General features: G+C 57.2%; 1 protein-coding gene across 4 annotated transcripts in view; it reads right to left on the bottom strand.

The window, feature by feature from the left end:
* The window catches only part of GRIP2 (glutamate receptor interacting protein 2), an 83,921-nt gene that overhangs the window by 3,485 nt on the left and 64,706 nt on the right, over positions 1–15,730 (bottom strand). For 2 of the 4 annotated variants that reach the window (XM_059663684.1, XM_059663686.1), the window contains exons 12-23: positions 15,373–15,559; positions 14,785–14,930; positions 14,115–14,195; positions 11,923–11,989; positions 11,673–11,818; positions 10,599–10,743; positions 8,186–8,325; positions 7,380–7,559; positions 5,966–6,140; positions 4,277–4,382; positions 945–1,088; positions 53–199 (exon numbers count right to left, since the gene is read on the bottom strand). In XM_059663684.1, the coding sequence (XP_059519667.1) occupies positions 53–199; positions 945–1,088; positions 4,277–4,382; positions 5,966–6,140; positions 7,380–7,559; positions 8,186–8,325; positions 10,599–10,743; positions 11,673–11,818; positions 11,923–11,989; positions 14,115–14,195; positions 14,785–14,930; positions 15,373–15,559 (1,664 nt within the window). Of the gene's footprint in view, positions 1–52; positions 200–944; positions 1,089–4,276; positions 4,652–5,965; positions 6,141–7,379; positions 7,560–8,185; positions 8,326–10,598; positions 10,744–11,672; positions 11,819–11,922; positions 11,990–14,110; positions 14,196–14,784; positions 14,931–15,372; positions 15,560–15,730 lie in introns of those variants that run through there. The other 2 variants (XM_059663685.1, XM_059663688.1) reach the window with 2 other exon arrangements.

Genomic DNA, 15,730 nt, shown 5'->3' with positions numbered 1-15,730 from the left:
AGCCCAGGGCTAGGAAAGACCACTCCCCCGGAGGTGCCTGCTGCAGCCTTACCTGGAGGACCCTGTCGAAGGGCTGGAGGCCCCCACGCTGGGCGGGCCCCTCGGGGCGCACAGTGTGGACATAGACACCCTTCTCCAGGAGGCCGTCTGAGACGCTGAAGCCAAAGTCATTCCTCGTGGGGTCCTTGTACAGGGTCACCTGGGAGCAGAAGGAAGAGGCGGTCCCTGGAGCTGAGCTCCGGCCCCAACTTCCCACAGTAGCCGGAATCCTTGGTCTGGCTTTCAATGTCTCTGGGAGGCAGTCCCCGCCCAGAGGCACTCCGCACGCCTTTTTGCGGTGCCCATGGAGCTCCCCTCCCTTCTGCACTCAGCAGACTCCAGGCCCCAGGTCGAGGCTCTCCATCACAACAGAGGCCCTTCGGAAGGGAGTTCCTGTCAGTTCGTTCAGTCCTCTTGCCTCCCCCCGGAGAAGGTCTCAGTGGGTGCCCACGTGTCTTCACTACCCCCAACACTTGCTCATCCCCCAATTTACCCAAGAGCTGGCTTCAGGCTCAGAGGATTCTGAGGGCTATCAGGGGAGAGGTTTTCTTTCTCCTCTGTGTTATTCTTTCTATATAGTAACCTACAGATGGCAAAATGCTGGCTTTTTACTTAAGGTAGTAATAAATATATACACATAATATGTAGAAGCCTATACACACAGTAACTTAAGTTGAGAAAAGTGAGTCTACTTAAAGGAAAATATTAATAATAGCCCAGCGTGCATCACAGGTGTGTGTGTGTGTGTGACGGGAGTTTTGAGAAACCAGTACAAAATCCCCATTTCACGGAGGAGGAATGAAGGCTGAAGAGAAGCAGGCCCATCTGGAGCCCATGGCCAGCCCTCATAGCACCAGGACACACACCCAGGCCTCCTGTGCGCCCCTCCCCCCCCCAGCACCCACCTTGTGCATCTCCAAGGGTGTTGGCAGCAGCAGCTCCTGCAGCTCCTCCGGGGAAGGGCGTACCTCCCGGCCCCGCCGCCAGGGCCGGTGGCCAGGCCTGCCCTCGAGGGCCACACTCTGCACAGTGCCCGTCATGATGGATGCCTGTGAGGACACAACCCTTCACTCAGACACTCACTGTCCTCAGCCACCTCTTTGGACACCTACTATGTGTCATGTCAGCCTTCAAGGTCACAAAGGTGAGGAGCATAGACACGCTGCTGTCCTCCCGGGTCTCTCACACCAGCAATCAGAATAACCATCCTTGGCACTGAATTAGCTCTAACTCTGTGCTGGGCTCAGTTCTAAGCACTTTACACATCGAACTCATTTTATTCTCTACGGTATTACAAGACCAGCAAGTGCCATTATTTTTCTCCATTTTACAGATGAGGAAACTGAGGCTCAGAGAGACTAAGATTTGAACTCAGCGCCTGGCTCCAAAGTCGAGGGTCTTAACCACTCTGTTACCTTGTTAATTGCAAAAACAAATAAGATAAAGTTACACATGGCAGTTAACAGTCACAGAGGCCTGGTACATGGAAGGTGAGGACAACGAATCTGGTCCCGTGTGAGAGGTCAGGAAGCGTCCTGAGCTGAGATCTAAAAGATGAGCAAGAAAGCGGGTGGGGAGGGAGAGGGCCTGGCAGGCAGAGGGAACAGCCTGTGCGAGGGCCCTGCAATGGGAATCTAGAAGAAGCCTGGAGAAAGGGCACGGAATGAGGCTACAGATGAGGGCTGATCCCACCCGCCCCTGGGACTACAGTGAGAAACATTAACTTCATCCCAAAGGCAATGGGGACACTCTGAAGGGTCTGTGCAGGGGGTGGAGGGCAGGATCAGATTTGTGGACTTAGTAGCATCTGCCAGCTGCTGGGTGGAGACCGGGCTATAGCGGTGAGTGTGGAAGCCAGAGAGGAGACCTGCGAGGGACCATGCAGTTGTCCAAGCAAAAGACGACCGTGGCCTGGACAGGGATGGGGACAGTGGGGAAGGACAAAAGGAGCAGGCGTAGGACACGTGTCAGAGGTGAAGCGAAGGGGAGCTCTGGGATGGGGGAGCGGGGTCAGGAATGCTGCACTCGAAGTGAGCCCCGCGAGTCCGTGACCCTGAGCGCAATCTATTCACATTCAGACCAGGAAATCCAGAGGTGAGAGTAGGGGGGCGCTTCTGGGGTCGGTGGGAGGGGAGGATGCACTTCTCACCCGCAATATCATCATTTCCTAGGCACAAGGGTATCTGCCCAGCCTAGAAACTTCTCTCCTGCCCATCACAGTCTCTGAGTTTCCACTATTAATATATTTTTTATTGATTTCAGAGCAGAAAGGAGAGAGAAACATCAATGAGAGAGAATCATTGATTGGCTACCTCCTGCACACCCCCTACTGGGGATCGAGCCTGCAACCCAGGCATGTGCCCTGACCAGGAATTGACCTATGAACCGGTTTCTAGGTCGACGCTCAACCACTGAGCCACGCCCACTAGGCTCTGAGTTTCCACTATTAATACAAGGTTCTCTCTGACATTGCGGCTGGGAGTTTGGGTCTTTTAGAGATCCCCTAAGGACCAATTAGGGCCAAAGGTTTGGGGTGGGGTGGGGAGGAAGAGAGGAGAACACGAGAGGATGTTGAATGAGGAGGCATACAGACACCTTTCTCAATTCTTACAGCTGGCCCTCACCTGCCTGGAGAGCCAGGGTCCGAACAGAAAGACCAGAGGCTCAGAATCTTGGGGTAATAGGATCATTAAACAATGAAAGCAGGGTATACACCACAAGCGCTTGGACCCTAGAACTGTAGAATTCTAGGACTTCCAATTAAAATGCAGACCGAGCTGATACAGAGAGCTCGCATCTCCCTCCAAATCTTACGGTAAATTAAAAATAAAATTTTCAAAACAAACACTTTCAAAGAAAAAAATAAACAAAATTAAATTGAGACAGACATGAGCAGAAGTGGAACCACTTGGCCTATGGAACCAGATGTGCAGTGAGGAGCTGGGGCGCCCATTCAGGGAGGAGCGGAGCGCTGAGGGAGTGCCACCCCTGAATGGGGACTAGAGATGCCTGCCTGCCAGCTCAGGGGTTCGGCAAGGAACCACCAGGACTGTGGGCTGGGAAGCCATGTGTGAGACAGAGAAGCCAGCCGCTCAGGTGACCACTGACGAAGCGTGAGCCAGAATCCGCCTTCCATAAACAGTGTGATAGAGACACCACGCCGAGCAACGAATGAAAACCTGGTGTGGAACTGATGAAGCTCAAAAGCCACCGCAGACCTCAGAGCTGCTTCAGCAACACAGAGCACGTGCGGGAGCCTCCAGGAGTAACCGCTGCTGAGAGTAAGCACGACAACGAAACAGAGTCCACCTGCTCACGAGACCGCGGACGAATGAATTTGCACCCAACGAACTAGGGTGGGGGACGGGGGAGACATCTAAAGAAACTTTAAAATAAGTCTGCTTAAAGTACGCAGAAAAAAAACCAAGAAAATGAGACATTAAGAAAAAAGGCTGGGAAGAGTTGAAAAAGAATTAGAGATTAAATAAATAAAAGATGTGGAAGTTGAAATACAATATTTACGAAGTGGGCTAAACAGTAGATTCACAGCCAGAGAGAACATTAGTGAATTGGAAGGCAGAGTAAGGGAAGCAACTAGAACACAGCCCAGAGGAAAGGTGAAGGGCTGCTCTCCGCGTATGAAGGAGCTGCGGGAGTGACCCCGTCGGGCCTTCCCTGGCTTCTCCTGGGCAGCCTGCTCCCGCACGGGCGGTGCTGACCTCATCATACAAGGCTGCACTCGCCTCTCAGCTCCTCGGGCTCCTCACGGCCGGTGCTGAAAACGATGTCGACATCCACAGGCTCCCACAGGGCATGCCCACAACCACGTCCACATAGGGCACATGCACACACAAACACCAAGCTGTTCCTATGCATCCAAATGTGCACACTCAGACACACATGGTGTGAGAAGACACTCAGCACTGTGCATGCATGAGCATGCTCACATGTATGCATACACACATGGTCCCAGTGCACACGCGATGGTGCCAGACATGCTCACATGTGCACACCCCCTGCTGTGCCAACCACGATGCTCTCAGTCACACTTGCACACATGTCCATGCACAGTCTGCACGTGTGTGAAGATACCTTTACACAGAGGGTGCTGGGTGAGTGCACACATACAGGTTACACGTGAGCACAATCCCACCAACATGCTTGCCTCCCAAAGGTGCACACACCAGTGCGCCCAGAGGCAGGCGCCCCACACAGGCCCGCGGGGCAGGTGGCCTACCTCCAGTTCCCTCAGCAGCTCTGACTGACCACACGACTCCAGGTCCTCGAGGGCTTCCCCAAACACGCGCCAGAAGCCCTCCTTGTGGGCAGGGCCGGGGGCTGGGCTGTAACGTAGGAACCAGAGAGTGTCAACTCCTGGTAGGCGGGTGGGCGGGCGGGCAGGCTGGGCCTGAGGAGTCTTCTAAATGGCCATCAGCGTTGGGCTCGAGGGGCCAGAGGGTGGGCAGGCGGGCATCCTCGGTGGCAGTGCTGGGGCCCCGGGGCAGTGGTAGGTGACACGGAATGAGGGGAAGACGCAGCTAGGGGCGGCCAGGACTGCCGGTCTTAGAACAGGGGCAGATGAGACGGGGTGGAGAGCAGTGACACAGGATGCCTGGGAAGAGAGACAGACGGAAGGACAGACAGACAGACAGACAAAGAGGAGATCCATGGTGTAGCCCCAGAGGACGGCTTCTGGCCCCACCCAGACACATGGCACCATAGGACAGTGACAGGGACAGAGCTGGAGCCAGCAGGGACACAGATGGATGGAGAGGATGGAGAATTTGTGCTGGGGGAGGGGCTGAGACCATCCCATAACTTCCATCACAGGCTGTATGAGCCCATTATCAGCTCTAAAATCGAGTCTCATTAGAAAGGTAATAAGTCACACATTTCAGAGTTCACAAAGCCATCGGCCATGCACCAAGTCCTGGCTCTTTATAGCGTGTGCTATGGTTTCAAAGCGCTTCCTCTCTCCCAAAGGCACACAGGCTTTCCCCCAGGGAGCCTCGGGGGCAATAAAGCAAAATAGCTGCCTCCTTCCCTTCCCATTTTAAGATGAGAAGACCAAGGCTGAGGACGTTCTCTCCATTTAAGTCCATTGTACGAACAATTGGCCCATGGAGGTGAATAAGGAAGGGCCCCTGCTCTCAGGGAGCTGAGGATTCAGTCACAAAGTGTGTATGAGCACCTACTGGGTGCTAGGCGCAGAGCTAGGGGTGCCACGCAGAAGGGAGGTGGAAGAGCCAGGTAATTAACCCGGTAGACACGGGTGGCTAGTGCCACTCAGGGGCTCACGCGAGCAGCTGTACCAGCAGAGGGAAGACTGTCATCGGCCTGAGGAAGTCAAGCATTCCAGAGGTGGGAAATTTGAGCTGGGTTTTGAAGGATGAGTAGGTGTTGGCCAGGAGAGGAGAGGGAAAGGTGTTTTGGGCAGAAGGAACTGCCTGACCAACAGCATGGACATGGGCAGGGGTGGCCAGCATTCCTCCACAAGGCCAGCTCTCTGTGGGCGCCTCCTCCTTCGAGGGAGAGGCTGAGATCTCTGAAGCCGACATCACAAAAACCACCATATCCACACGCCAGGGCTGGTGCCCATGACCCAAAGGGCCCTCGAGCCATCTGGGCTGAGTCAGGAGGACCCGGGTTTGAATTCTGAGTCTGCTGCTGGAGACTCCCAGACTTGGGAAGGGCAAACCCGGCTGCTGCCCACCTCCCCACCTGTGCCCCTGCTGTGCCCTCCGCCACCTCGGCCTGGCTGAGAGAGTCTGCTCCATGTTTTCTCCTCTCCCAGGAGGAGCCCGTCCTCGGGGGCGGACCAGACTCTTCCACTGCCCGCACCACGGCCGCACAGGGACCGTGACCCTCACCATCCTGCCCAAGAGACCAGGACTGTCTCCATCCTCACGGCATTCCCACCACACACCTAGTTGGTGGCTCCCAATCCTCCTCTTCCTCCTCCTCGGGGAAGCTCTTGTCAGCAGGGGCCGGGGTGTAGCTCGTCCTCCGGGGCTCAGTGGGTGGGGGGCTGCTTCTCAGCCGGCTGGGCTGCCACTCCTGGGGGTTCACAGCCCGGGCTGTCGTCTGTGGAGTGTAGGAACCTGGCAGGTAGAGACAGGGGGTGCCTGCATCCTCTCTGTGCCCTTCGCGTGCCCTCCTTCCCAATCCATCTCTAGCAGTGCTGGGCGACCCTGAATATGTCTGTGCCCTCTCTGGGCCAGCAGGACTACCCACCGTGCCCTCAGGGCTCCTGCCACCCAGGTCCCTATCTGAGAAACCCGTGACTTTCCCAGTCCTCTGGCGGAGGAGTTAATGCCTGGGGCTCCAGGACCCTGCCCCAGCTCCGCGGGGCTGGGCTGGCTGATGCCGTGCTGAGAGGAGGCTCAGTGTTTTGACCATCCTTCTCTCCCTGCCTGTGAGCGCTCTGAAGGTCCTGCCTGGGGTGGAGCTGACAGATGCTGACCAAGTGCTCGAGATGGGAAAGCCGGGACCCAGAGAGTGAGGGCCAGGACTGGGAGCCACCGGGGCACCCAGAGGCATCACACTAGTTCCCTGAGCTGGGCTTTAGGGAGTCCCTGTGGCTCTGGGTCACAGAAACCAGAAGGCCAACCACCGGACTCAAATGCTCCCTGTCCCTCCCATGGGTCTCAACATAGATGGACGGGGGCATCTGGTCCTAGGAGGGCACCCCAGAGGTTTCCACCCCAGGCTGGATGGTGTAGGATGGGGTGGGAGGGGCTTCCTGCCTTTCCATCTTCAATTGGGTGAAGTGAACACTGATGGAGCACCTGCTGTGCTGGCATCAGGCAGGGATGAGAGAGACAGCAGGAGTAAGGCGAGCGTGGTCTCGGACCTCAGAGTAGGGTGCTGTGGAAGCTACGCAGAGGATGTGTGAAGGCCTGTGTCCGTGAGCTGAGGAGCCAGGGGCCTGAGAATGGCTAATGGGGCCAATCAGATCTGCCTTCAGGGAAGGTGTCCCTAGAGCAGTGATGGCGAACCTTCTGAGCTCGGCGTGTCAGCATTTTGAAAAATCCTAACTTAACTCTGGTGCCGTGTCACATATAGAAATTTTTTGATATTTGCAACCATAGTAAAACAAAGACTTATATTTTTGGTATTTTATATATTTAAATGCCATTTAACACAGAAAAGTCAACCAAAAGAATGAGTTCGCATGTCACCTCTGACACGCGTGTCATAGGTTCGCCATCACTGCCCTAGAGGATGGAGCGAGGAGAGGACTAAGGAGGCCTCGGCCCAGGGAAGAGCCCTGCAAAGGCCTGGCAGTTGGGGAGACCCAGAGAGAGCATGCTGCTTGTCCAGGGGCTCCGAGGTGTTACCTGGGCCCCCAAAGCCACTCTCTGTGGCCGAGCTGTCCCAGGACTCCAAGGCGCTGTCCACGCTCGGCACAGCGGGCGAGAACCGGGCCGTCAGCTGTCCTCCTTTGAGTGCCTCTGGCGGGTCCTCATCCGCATCACTGGGCTCGCTGAAGCTGCCTGACTTGTGAGGTGCGAGTGGGCCTAGGAGGCAAAGGGGGGTGGGAGTCACTGCCACTGGCCTCTGACCTCGGAGATAGAGATGCTCAGAAAGCCTCAGTTTCCCCACTGGAGTCTGGTGTGGGAATCCACAGGCACTGAGCCCCCTTAGCCTGCTGCTGGGCAGTCAGTCTGACAAGTGGGAGGTGCCACACTGATAGACAAACCCATTTCACAGATGGGAACACCGAGGCTCAGGGAAGCTGAACAACATGCCCAAGGTCACATGGGGAGCAACAGTGGAGCCCAGATTAGAAGGAAGACCCCAAAGCTCAGGGTCCTTCCACTGTAGTCCTGCCGAGACACAAGGGACAAGTCCAGGGGGAGCTGAGGAATGCACAAGTTACGGCCACAAGGTGCAGCAAGCAGTCTTAAGAGGCAGAAGGTGATGAAGAACAGGGTTCAGACCCAGACTGCCCCACACCAGCCATGTGACCTTGGGCCCACCTCTCCCCTCTCTGGGTCTTGTCCCCTCAGAGTCTCAGGTACCCTCCCACCTCCACAGGGCTCAGCAAGGATTCTGTGAGAGGGGGCACGAAGCCTGGCCCAGAGGCACAGAGCCCCCCCTTCTGAAATGGGCTGCATGGTCCCAGGGAGCAGGGGAGGCTCACGGTCTAGCTGCTTCTTGATCTTCAGTGTGACGGTCTCACCAGCCACCTGCAGGAGGTGGATGGCCTCACTCAGTGGCCGGCCCTTGAGGCTAACGCTGTTGATGGCCAAGATACGGTCCCCAACGTGGATAGCGCCAGTCCTGGGGAGGAGGCACAGGGCAGAGGGTAAGAGCTAGGCACTCAGGGTTTCAGAGTGAGGAGATGCCCTAGGAAAACTGGGAGCCCAAGGCACACGCCTGGCTGACCCTCAGGTAAACCCAGCTGCAAAAAGTCAGCAAGTGTGACTATGAGTTGCATTAACCGAAGTATAAAGTCTAGAGCAGTGGTTCTCAACCTCGGCTGCACATGAGAACCACCTGGGAATCTTTTTAAAATCCCGATTTCTGGGCCTCATCCTCCGGAAATTCTGTTTCTTTGTTACTAATGTTATGGCCTCACCCCATAACAAAGAAACAGAATTTCCAGAGGATGAGGCCCAGAAATCAGGATTTTAAAAAGATTCCCAGGTGATCCTAATGTGCAGCCAAGGTTGAGAACCACTGGTCTAGAGTCTGGGAAGGGATTATCCTGCCTAACTCTAAAGTTAGGTTCTAGAACCAATGTCAAGCATGCGTTTTGAGCATGGTTTCAACCCCACAAACTAGCTGTCAAATTCTAGCTACATGATCTTAACTTCCCTCAGTTCCCTCCTCTATAAAATAAGGGTGATAATGCATATTTTATCAAATTAATATTGAAGGGTGGATGAATAGGATGGGTTAATGTTTCCATCCAGCAGAAATACATGGGTAGCTGTTCCCTCTCCCTGGGCCTCAGTTTCCCCACCTAGAGAATGAGCATAATCCCAGGGCCCCGTGGTTTTCTGCCCGGATACTATTAGAATAACCTGAGGAGCTGTTTTAAAATGCAGATGCTGGGCCCCGCCCCCGAACAATTAAATCTATGGGACTCGGGCAGGGGAAGGCGATTGTGCGGAGCAGCCAGGACTGAGGGTGGGAGAGAAGTTCAGCCTCTGCTGAGGATGCACTGGACCCAGGTGGGGGAAAAAGAGGCAGAGGATTGGGGCGGGGGTCTTAAACCCCAAACAGATGTTCCCTCCCCCCAGGTGGGAGCTTACAGCGGGTCCATCCCGGAGTGCCCTTATCTTCAGCTTTGCCCAGCAAGCTCCCCTGGGGCCCGGGGAGTGAGTGAGTCAGGGAACGGCAGATTCGGGGAGGGAGGTCCGAGCTGTGCTACCAGCCACGGGTGGCTACCAGGCCCCTGAAATGTGCTGGCCTGAAATGAGATGTGCTGAAGGTGTAAGATACACACCAGACTCTGAAGATGTGGTATGAACAAAAGAATGTAAAATATTGTGTTAATAATTTTTGTGTTGATTACATGTTGGGATATTTTAAGATTCATTTTGTTCCTTTTTGCTTTCCTAATGTGGCTACTAGAAAGCTGATACATGAATTGGTGGCTTGCATTATATTGCAGTTGGACGGCAAGCTAGATCAGCCCAATGAAGGCAGAGGGAATTGTGTGTTGCGTCCCCGTCCCCAGTCCCCAGGCACCCAGAACGGGCTGCCACACTGTAGGTACCCAGCAAACGTGGGAGTGAAGACATTTGATGTCAGAACGGTCCACACAGACCTCTGCAGTCTACCAGATGGCCAGCAGGGGGCGCTCGAGGAGCGGGGACGCCACAGGGAGCTGTCCTGCGGAGTCTCCAATCCTTCTGCGGAGTCTCCAATCCTTCTGCTGCACCCTCTCCTTGTGTGGCCCCTCCTGCACTCCATCCTTCAAGGACCCCTCGTGCCCCTCCAGCCTGGTCAGGCTCCCCCTTCACAACCAGCTCTTCTCGGTGCTGGGAGCTCGCTGCCCAGCTGAAGGGAGAATGCACCCTCCCACCCACACTGGCGTGGCCGACCTGTGAATCCTGTGGGGCCCCTTCCACCTCTGGGTCCCAGATCTATCTGCTCCCCCAACCAACCGAAGAACCTGGGACATCCCCTCTTCCAGCTGCTACAGTTTGGGGGACACTCTCCAGGGGAGAGGATAGCAGGGGCAGGCCTCCAATGTGCCAGGAAAGGTCCCAGGCTGTGCCGCGATCCGGGTGCTGGGACCCAGGGTACTGGGCTCGGCCCCTGTATACGAAGGCACACACGTGCTCCAAAAAGGCTCACAGTGCTGACTGCCCCGCAAGGGAGGCAACAGAGGGATCAGCACATTACCCAGCACTGACCCGGAGCTGGGAGGTCTGCAGGGCGCTGGCCCGACTGTGGAAATGAGGCTCAGAGAAGGAAGGGACAGGCCCTATGTCCCCCAGAGCATAGATGCTGGAACAAAGGTCAGAATCCTGTCTGGCTAATCCCACAGCCCTGTTCTGCCCCTGACCCGCCGAGTGTGTCCCTACAGAGCCCCGGCTCACCTCTCAGCCAGACCACGCTTGGTGAGGCCGGAGATGACAATGGGGTCAAAAGGCTCCTCCGTGCCTGAGATGGTGATGCCCAGGGGGCCTCCGTAGCGTTTCAGCTCCACCGTGTAGCTGATGGCACCCGTGGTCTCCTGCTCATCTGCAAGGGTGACACCCATCAGGGGCAGGATCCAGCAGAGCAGGGTCCAGGAGCTGGGTACCCCCAGCTCCCCAAACCTTGGTGCACTGACTCCCTCATACTCATCCATTCACTCATCCATCCATTGACACATTCATTCGTGCTGTGACGGCAGCTGGTGCAGCCTGGGGGCCCTGAGCCCATCTTCTGCCTCCAAAATGCTTTCTTCCACCCAAACACCATTTAGAAAAAGAAAGAGCAGGAACGTGGAACGAACATTTTAAAATGCAGACTTCACACGCCACACGGAATAGAAATAATGATCGTGATAATGCTAATCACGATGAGAAGAAACCAGATTTCCAACTTTCCTTAAAAAAAAAAAAAAAATCGGCCAAGAGACCCTCTTGCCCAGGTAGCAGGTGGTGACGGCCCCTCTGGATCAGGGATTTGCCCTTCAGTGGCCCAACCCTCACCTTCCCTTTTGCCTCCCAACCTGTACCATTGCTCTTACCTCCTGTCAGTTCACTCGCGTATGTCCCCGTCTGGCCTCAGCTGTGTCTGAGTTTGCAGGGTTTGCTTATTTTATTCACTCGCACATCTACCCACACAGTGGTGCGGGGATCCCGCCTTTCATTCACACCCCACCCGCTCATCTCTCACAGCTGCTCCCCACGGGCCACCCCTGCCAGGCTTTGTGTACGGCATGGGGGATGCAGCTGGTGACTCAAACCCCCACGGACTCACAAGGGCCCTGGAGGGCCCCAGGGACAGTGAGGAGTCTGTGGTGCCGCCCCTCCCTGCATCTGTCCAGTCAAGGGGTCTCCACCGGCCAGCTCTCAGGTGGCACCACCACCATTCCTCCCCAGCCAGAGGGAGCCCCGAATTGCAAGCTGGGAACCGCTGGTCTGGGGGACCGCGAGAGGTGGCAGGGCAGGGTGGGGCTGTACCCGAGTTGTCCTCGTCCTTCCGGATCTTCAGCTTCACCAGGTCCTCGCACTGCCGCAGGATCTGCACGGCGTCCTCCATGGCACAGTTGTCCAGGCGGATATTGTCGATGGCCAGCAGCTTGTCCCCTGGCTCGAGGGTGCCAGTCCTGCGTGAGCAGGGGTGTGTGGCAGGATGGAGCCTGGCATATGCCAGTGCCCTACCCACCCCCATGGCCTACTCACCCCACCCCAGGCCCAGGGGCACCCCTACCTGTGTGCCACACTGCCTTTCTTGATGTCAGAGATGGTCAGCGGCTCCCCTCGCTTCCTGCTGGCCGCTGGAGGAAGAGAGGCCACGACTCAGCCTGGGGCGGGGCTACCCAGGATTGGGGCATGGACGTGGGGCCACAAGCCCTGCTCTCACTGCTGCCTGGTTAGGTGGCTGTGAGCAGATCAGCTCACCTCTCTGTGCCTCAGTTTCCCTTCTGCAAAGTGGAGGTGATGCCACACACCCCACAGGGGCATCCTGAGATTAAACTAGATACTGCAGGCTCCTGGCACATAGTGGGTGCTCCATCCACATCAGCCATTTTTTCCTCTTGCCCATCCCCCAGCAAACTGTGAGCTCCTTGCGGGTAGCTGGTGTCTGTGTTCCCAGCACCTGGCTCAGGCCGGTACCCAGAACTGCATGATTCTTCCACAATGGCCTGCAGGGAGTGTTGGCTACTGACGGCTCACCGCAGAGTCCCATTCTGGGAACCCCCTTTGGCCAAGGGAGTCGCCTCACCCAAGGCCATGCCGCTCCTGGTGCAGCCTACATCCAATGGCTGGTCCAGGAGATGATGCACAGGCCCAGCTCCAGCCTCAGCTCAGGGCAACTTGCAAGGCCTCCCAGCTGAGAGCTCGCTCTCCAATGGGATTGGCTGAGCCTCTGTTGCTGCTGCACGGCAGCTCCACTTCTCCCTGTGCCCAGTCCTGTTCCCTCATGGCAACAGGTGTTGGTCTTAAGAGGCCTCCTCAGTATACCCCCTGCATGTAGCTCCCTGTCTGAGCAGCTGTTTCCTGGGGAACAGGGCCTAAGGCAATGTGTGTGGCAGGAATGGCTAGTTTTCTTGAGAAAAGAATCCGTTTGGGCTAATGGGTTTCCCCGTTACTGAGCAGGTGGTCGGATTGCCTGCTAGCCCGTATGGCATCTTTGCAGATGAGACAAAAGTGCCCCTTCCAATCACTCCCGAGAAAACATAAGAAAAGTGTAAGTCCACCTTGAATGGGCACCCCTGTGTCAAGTACAGCCTGTGCCACTGCACCTGTGACCCTGCCCGGAGGTGTCTGGGCTGGAGGCAGCTTCCGCTCCTGGATGGCTTACACTCCCACCTCCATCGACTGCAGAGCTGGAAGAACCTCCCTCAAGGCCTGGGGTGGGGCGGAGGATTGTTCCACACAGGAACGCGGTACTGGCCACCTGTTCTCAGAAGGCAGTCCTAGGGAAATGGTGTCCCAGCCTCCCTTGTTTGACCTGTGGTCAGTCCACCAATGTGTGTGCTGCCCTCACCAGAGTGGACACCTGCCAGGAGGCCACCTCAGCAGGGCGGTGGAGGTAGTGATGCTGTGGCCAGGTGGCTGGGGTCTCCACTCCCCTCAACCTAACTTTTTCCCCTTCGGGTCCCCAGGATAGAGCCGGACTGAACCAGCCTCCTGACTCCCAGGCCCCAGTCAGCCTCATTTTCTCGACTCATCAATTCATCCTATAATTGTTCATTCACTCATTTGATGAAAACTTACTGAGTGGCTACTATGTGCCAGGAAGGAAAATAGCAGTGAACAAAACAGACAGAGATCCCCGGCCGCCTGGAGCTGCCAGTCGAGTGGGGGTCACAGATAATCAACACAATTTAAAGGGAGCGTGTCATATGATAACGCATGTTGTGGAGAAAAATAAAGGACAGGGACCATGCAGAGGGCAGTGCCGTTTTAAATCGGGTGGTGGGGAGGGCCTTGCCAAAGTGACAGGTGAGCAAAGGCCTGCAGGGGGTGGGGAAGAAGGCAGGGGGAGCAGCCAGTGTGAAGGCCTGAGGCCGAGAGGAATACTAGGATCGCCTGTCCAGGGGACAGCCCGGAGGCCAGCAGTGGCTGGAGTGGCCAGGGAGCTGGCAGGAGGCAATGTCAGAGGTCACAGGGACCAGGTCACAGAGGGCTTCATGGGCCCTGGGGAGTTCGCCCCATCGGACACCCAAAGGGCCTGCAGACTCCCATTGAGCAGAGCGGAGACCAAGGCTTTGAGAAGCTCCCGTCTTGCTTATGGAGAGAGCGGGGCAGTGCAGGGCGCAGGGAGCCCGAGCAGCGGGTCCTCCCACAGAGCCCTTCCCTGGCCAGGAGGTGGATTCTTCCTCCCGGCAGGCGGGCTACCGCGCTCCTAGGGGCAGGCGGGACGGTAGGAGGGACGGTAGGCGGGAGGGGACTCACAGCTGATGGTGATGCCCAGCTCCACACCGCGCCTCTTGGGCAGCTTCACGTGGAAGGTGCCGCTACTCGGGATGACAGACTCTGGGTACAAACAGACGTGGACCCACGTGAGACCCAGCCCCACATCGACGCCCGCCCAGCTGGGAGGGGCCAGCCCGTCCTGCTTCTTACACCCGAGATGCGAAGACCGAGGCACGTGAGCTGACAGATTGGTTCAAGACAACCAAGCCACCCAGTCAGAGTGGCGCCCAGGACTGGAACCCAGACCTCGCGACTGCCAGCTGGGGGTTCCCCATAGCCAAGCCCAACCCAGCGGGGCTCCAGTGACGATTTCCTGAGCCTGAGCTGGGTGTGTTCACGTGGTTTATCTCATTGAACACAAGCAGCATCCCCCGTAGTGAAAGGATTCTATTCGCTATTTTACAGTTGGGGAAACTGTGCTCTGTCCAAGGTCACACGTTGTCCAAATCACAGGACCAGAATTCTGACCTGAGTTCGGGGGCAAAATCCACCCTGACACTGGTGAGCGTGGAATGCCTTCCTCCGGGCAGTGCCTTCCTCCCCATGGTTAGTGCTCAGGCGCGCAGCTGTGCCCCGGGCAAGAGCAGGGCCGAGAGGAGGGAGCAGAGGGCTCCAAAGCATGAGGAGGAGGCGAGGGGCACGCTCTCACCTGCCACGTCGAACTCGATCTCCAGCACGACCTTGTGGGCCAGCGCGGCATCCCGCAGCAGCTGGTTGGCCTCCTCCATTGTCCCGTCCTCGGTGGCGATGCCGTTGATGGACAGCACGCGGTCCCCCACCTGCAGCAGCCCGCACCTGAGCCCCGGGCAGCCCCGCAGAGAAAAGAGGCTCCGTCAGGGGCCCAGCTCCGTGGGGAGCCGGCCCACCGTGCAGGTGTGCGTCTCAGCCTGCCCCGCTCCGGCGCGAGAGCCTCGGGCAGTTTACCCTGCGGCTCTGGCTAAGGGTCTCTGCTGGGCCTCAGTCTCTCCGTCTGTCCGATGGGCGTGAGGCCGTGCCTTACAAGATGTACAGATAGAGGACTCTGACCTCAGACCGACAGGGGCGCCAGTCCTGCGACCCCGGGCAAGGGAATCGGCTTCTCTGCGCCTCGGTTTCCTCATCTATCACAGGGGCTGGTGACGAGGTCGAGGTGGTGGGTAAGTGAGATAACTGGTGAAGCCAGGCGTGGTGGGTGACTCGGTCTCCCTGGCTGTCGGTGAGCGCGGCAGGCCCAGTGGGGAGGGGGCAGTAGGCTCACCTCTCGGCCGGGCTGTCAGGCTCGATGAAGCGCACCAAGGGCGGGGAGGACAGGGTCTCGGTGGCGAAGATGCCGCCCTGGAGCTGGAGGCCGAAGCCGCTGAGGGGGTCGCCGCAGAGCACAACCTCCGTGGTCTCTGTGTGCACGATCTGCCCGCCTGGCCCCACGGTGCTGGAGGCCAGAGACACTGTGGGGCAGGTGGGCACGGCACTCAGTGGGGCCGACCCAGCCAGGCCTTCCTGTGGGAGCCAACCCAGCCCCGGGCCCAAGCACCTGGAGTCAGAGGGACAAGGCAGTGGGAGTCCTGACTCGCTCTGGTGCCAGCCAAGTCATGGCCCATCCTGAGCCTCAGTTTCCT

Source organism: Myotis daubentonii, chromosome 14 (assembly GCF_963259705.1).
Source record: "Myotis daubentonii chromosome 14, mMyoDau2.1, whole genome shotgun sequence".
Classification (NCBI taxonomy): domain Eukaryota; kingdom Metazoa; phylum Chordata; class Mammalia; order Chiroptera; family Vespertilionidae; genus Myotis; species Myotis daubentonii.
Note: the sequence above shows the minus strand (reverse complement) of the source record. Positions and strands in the feature narration are given on the sequence as shown.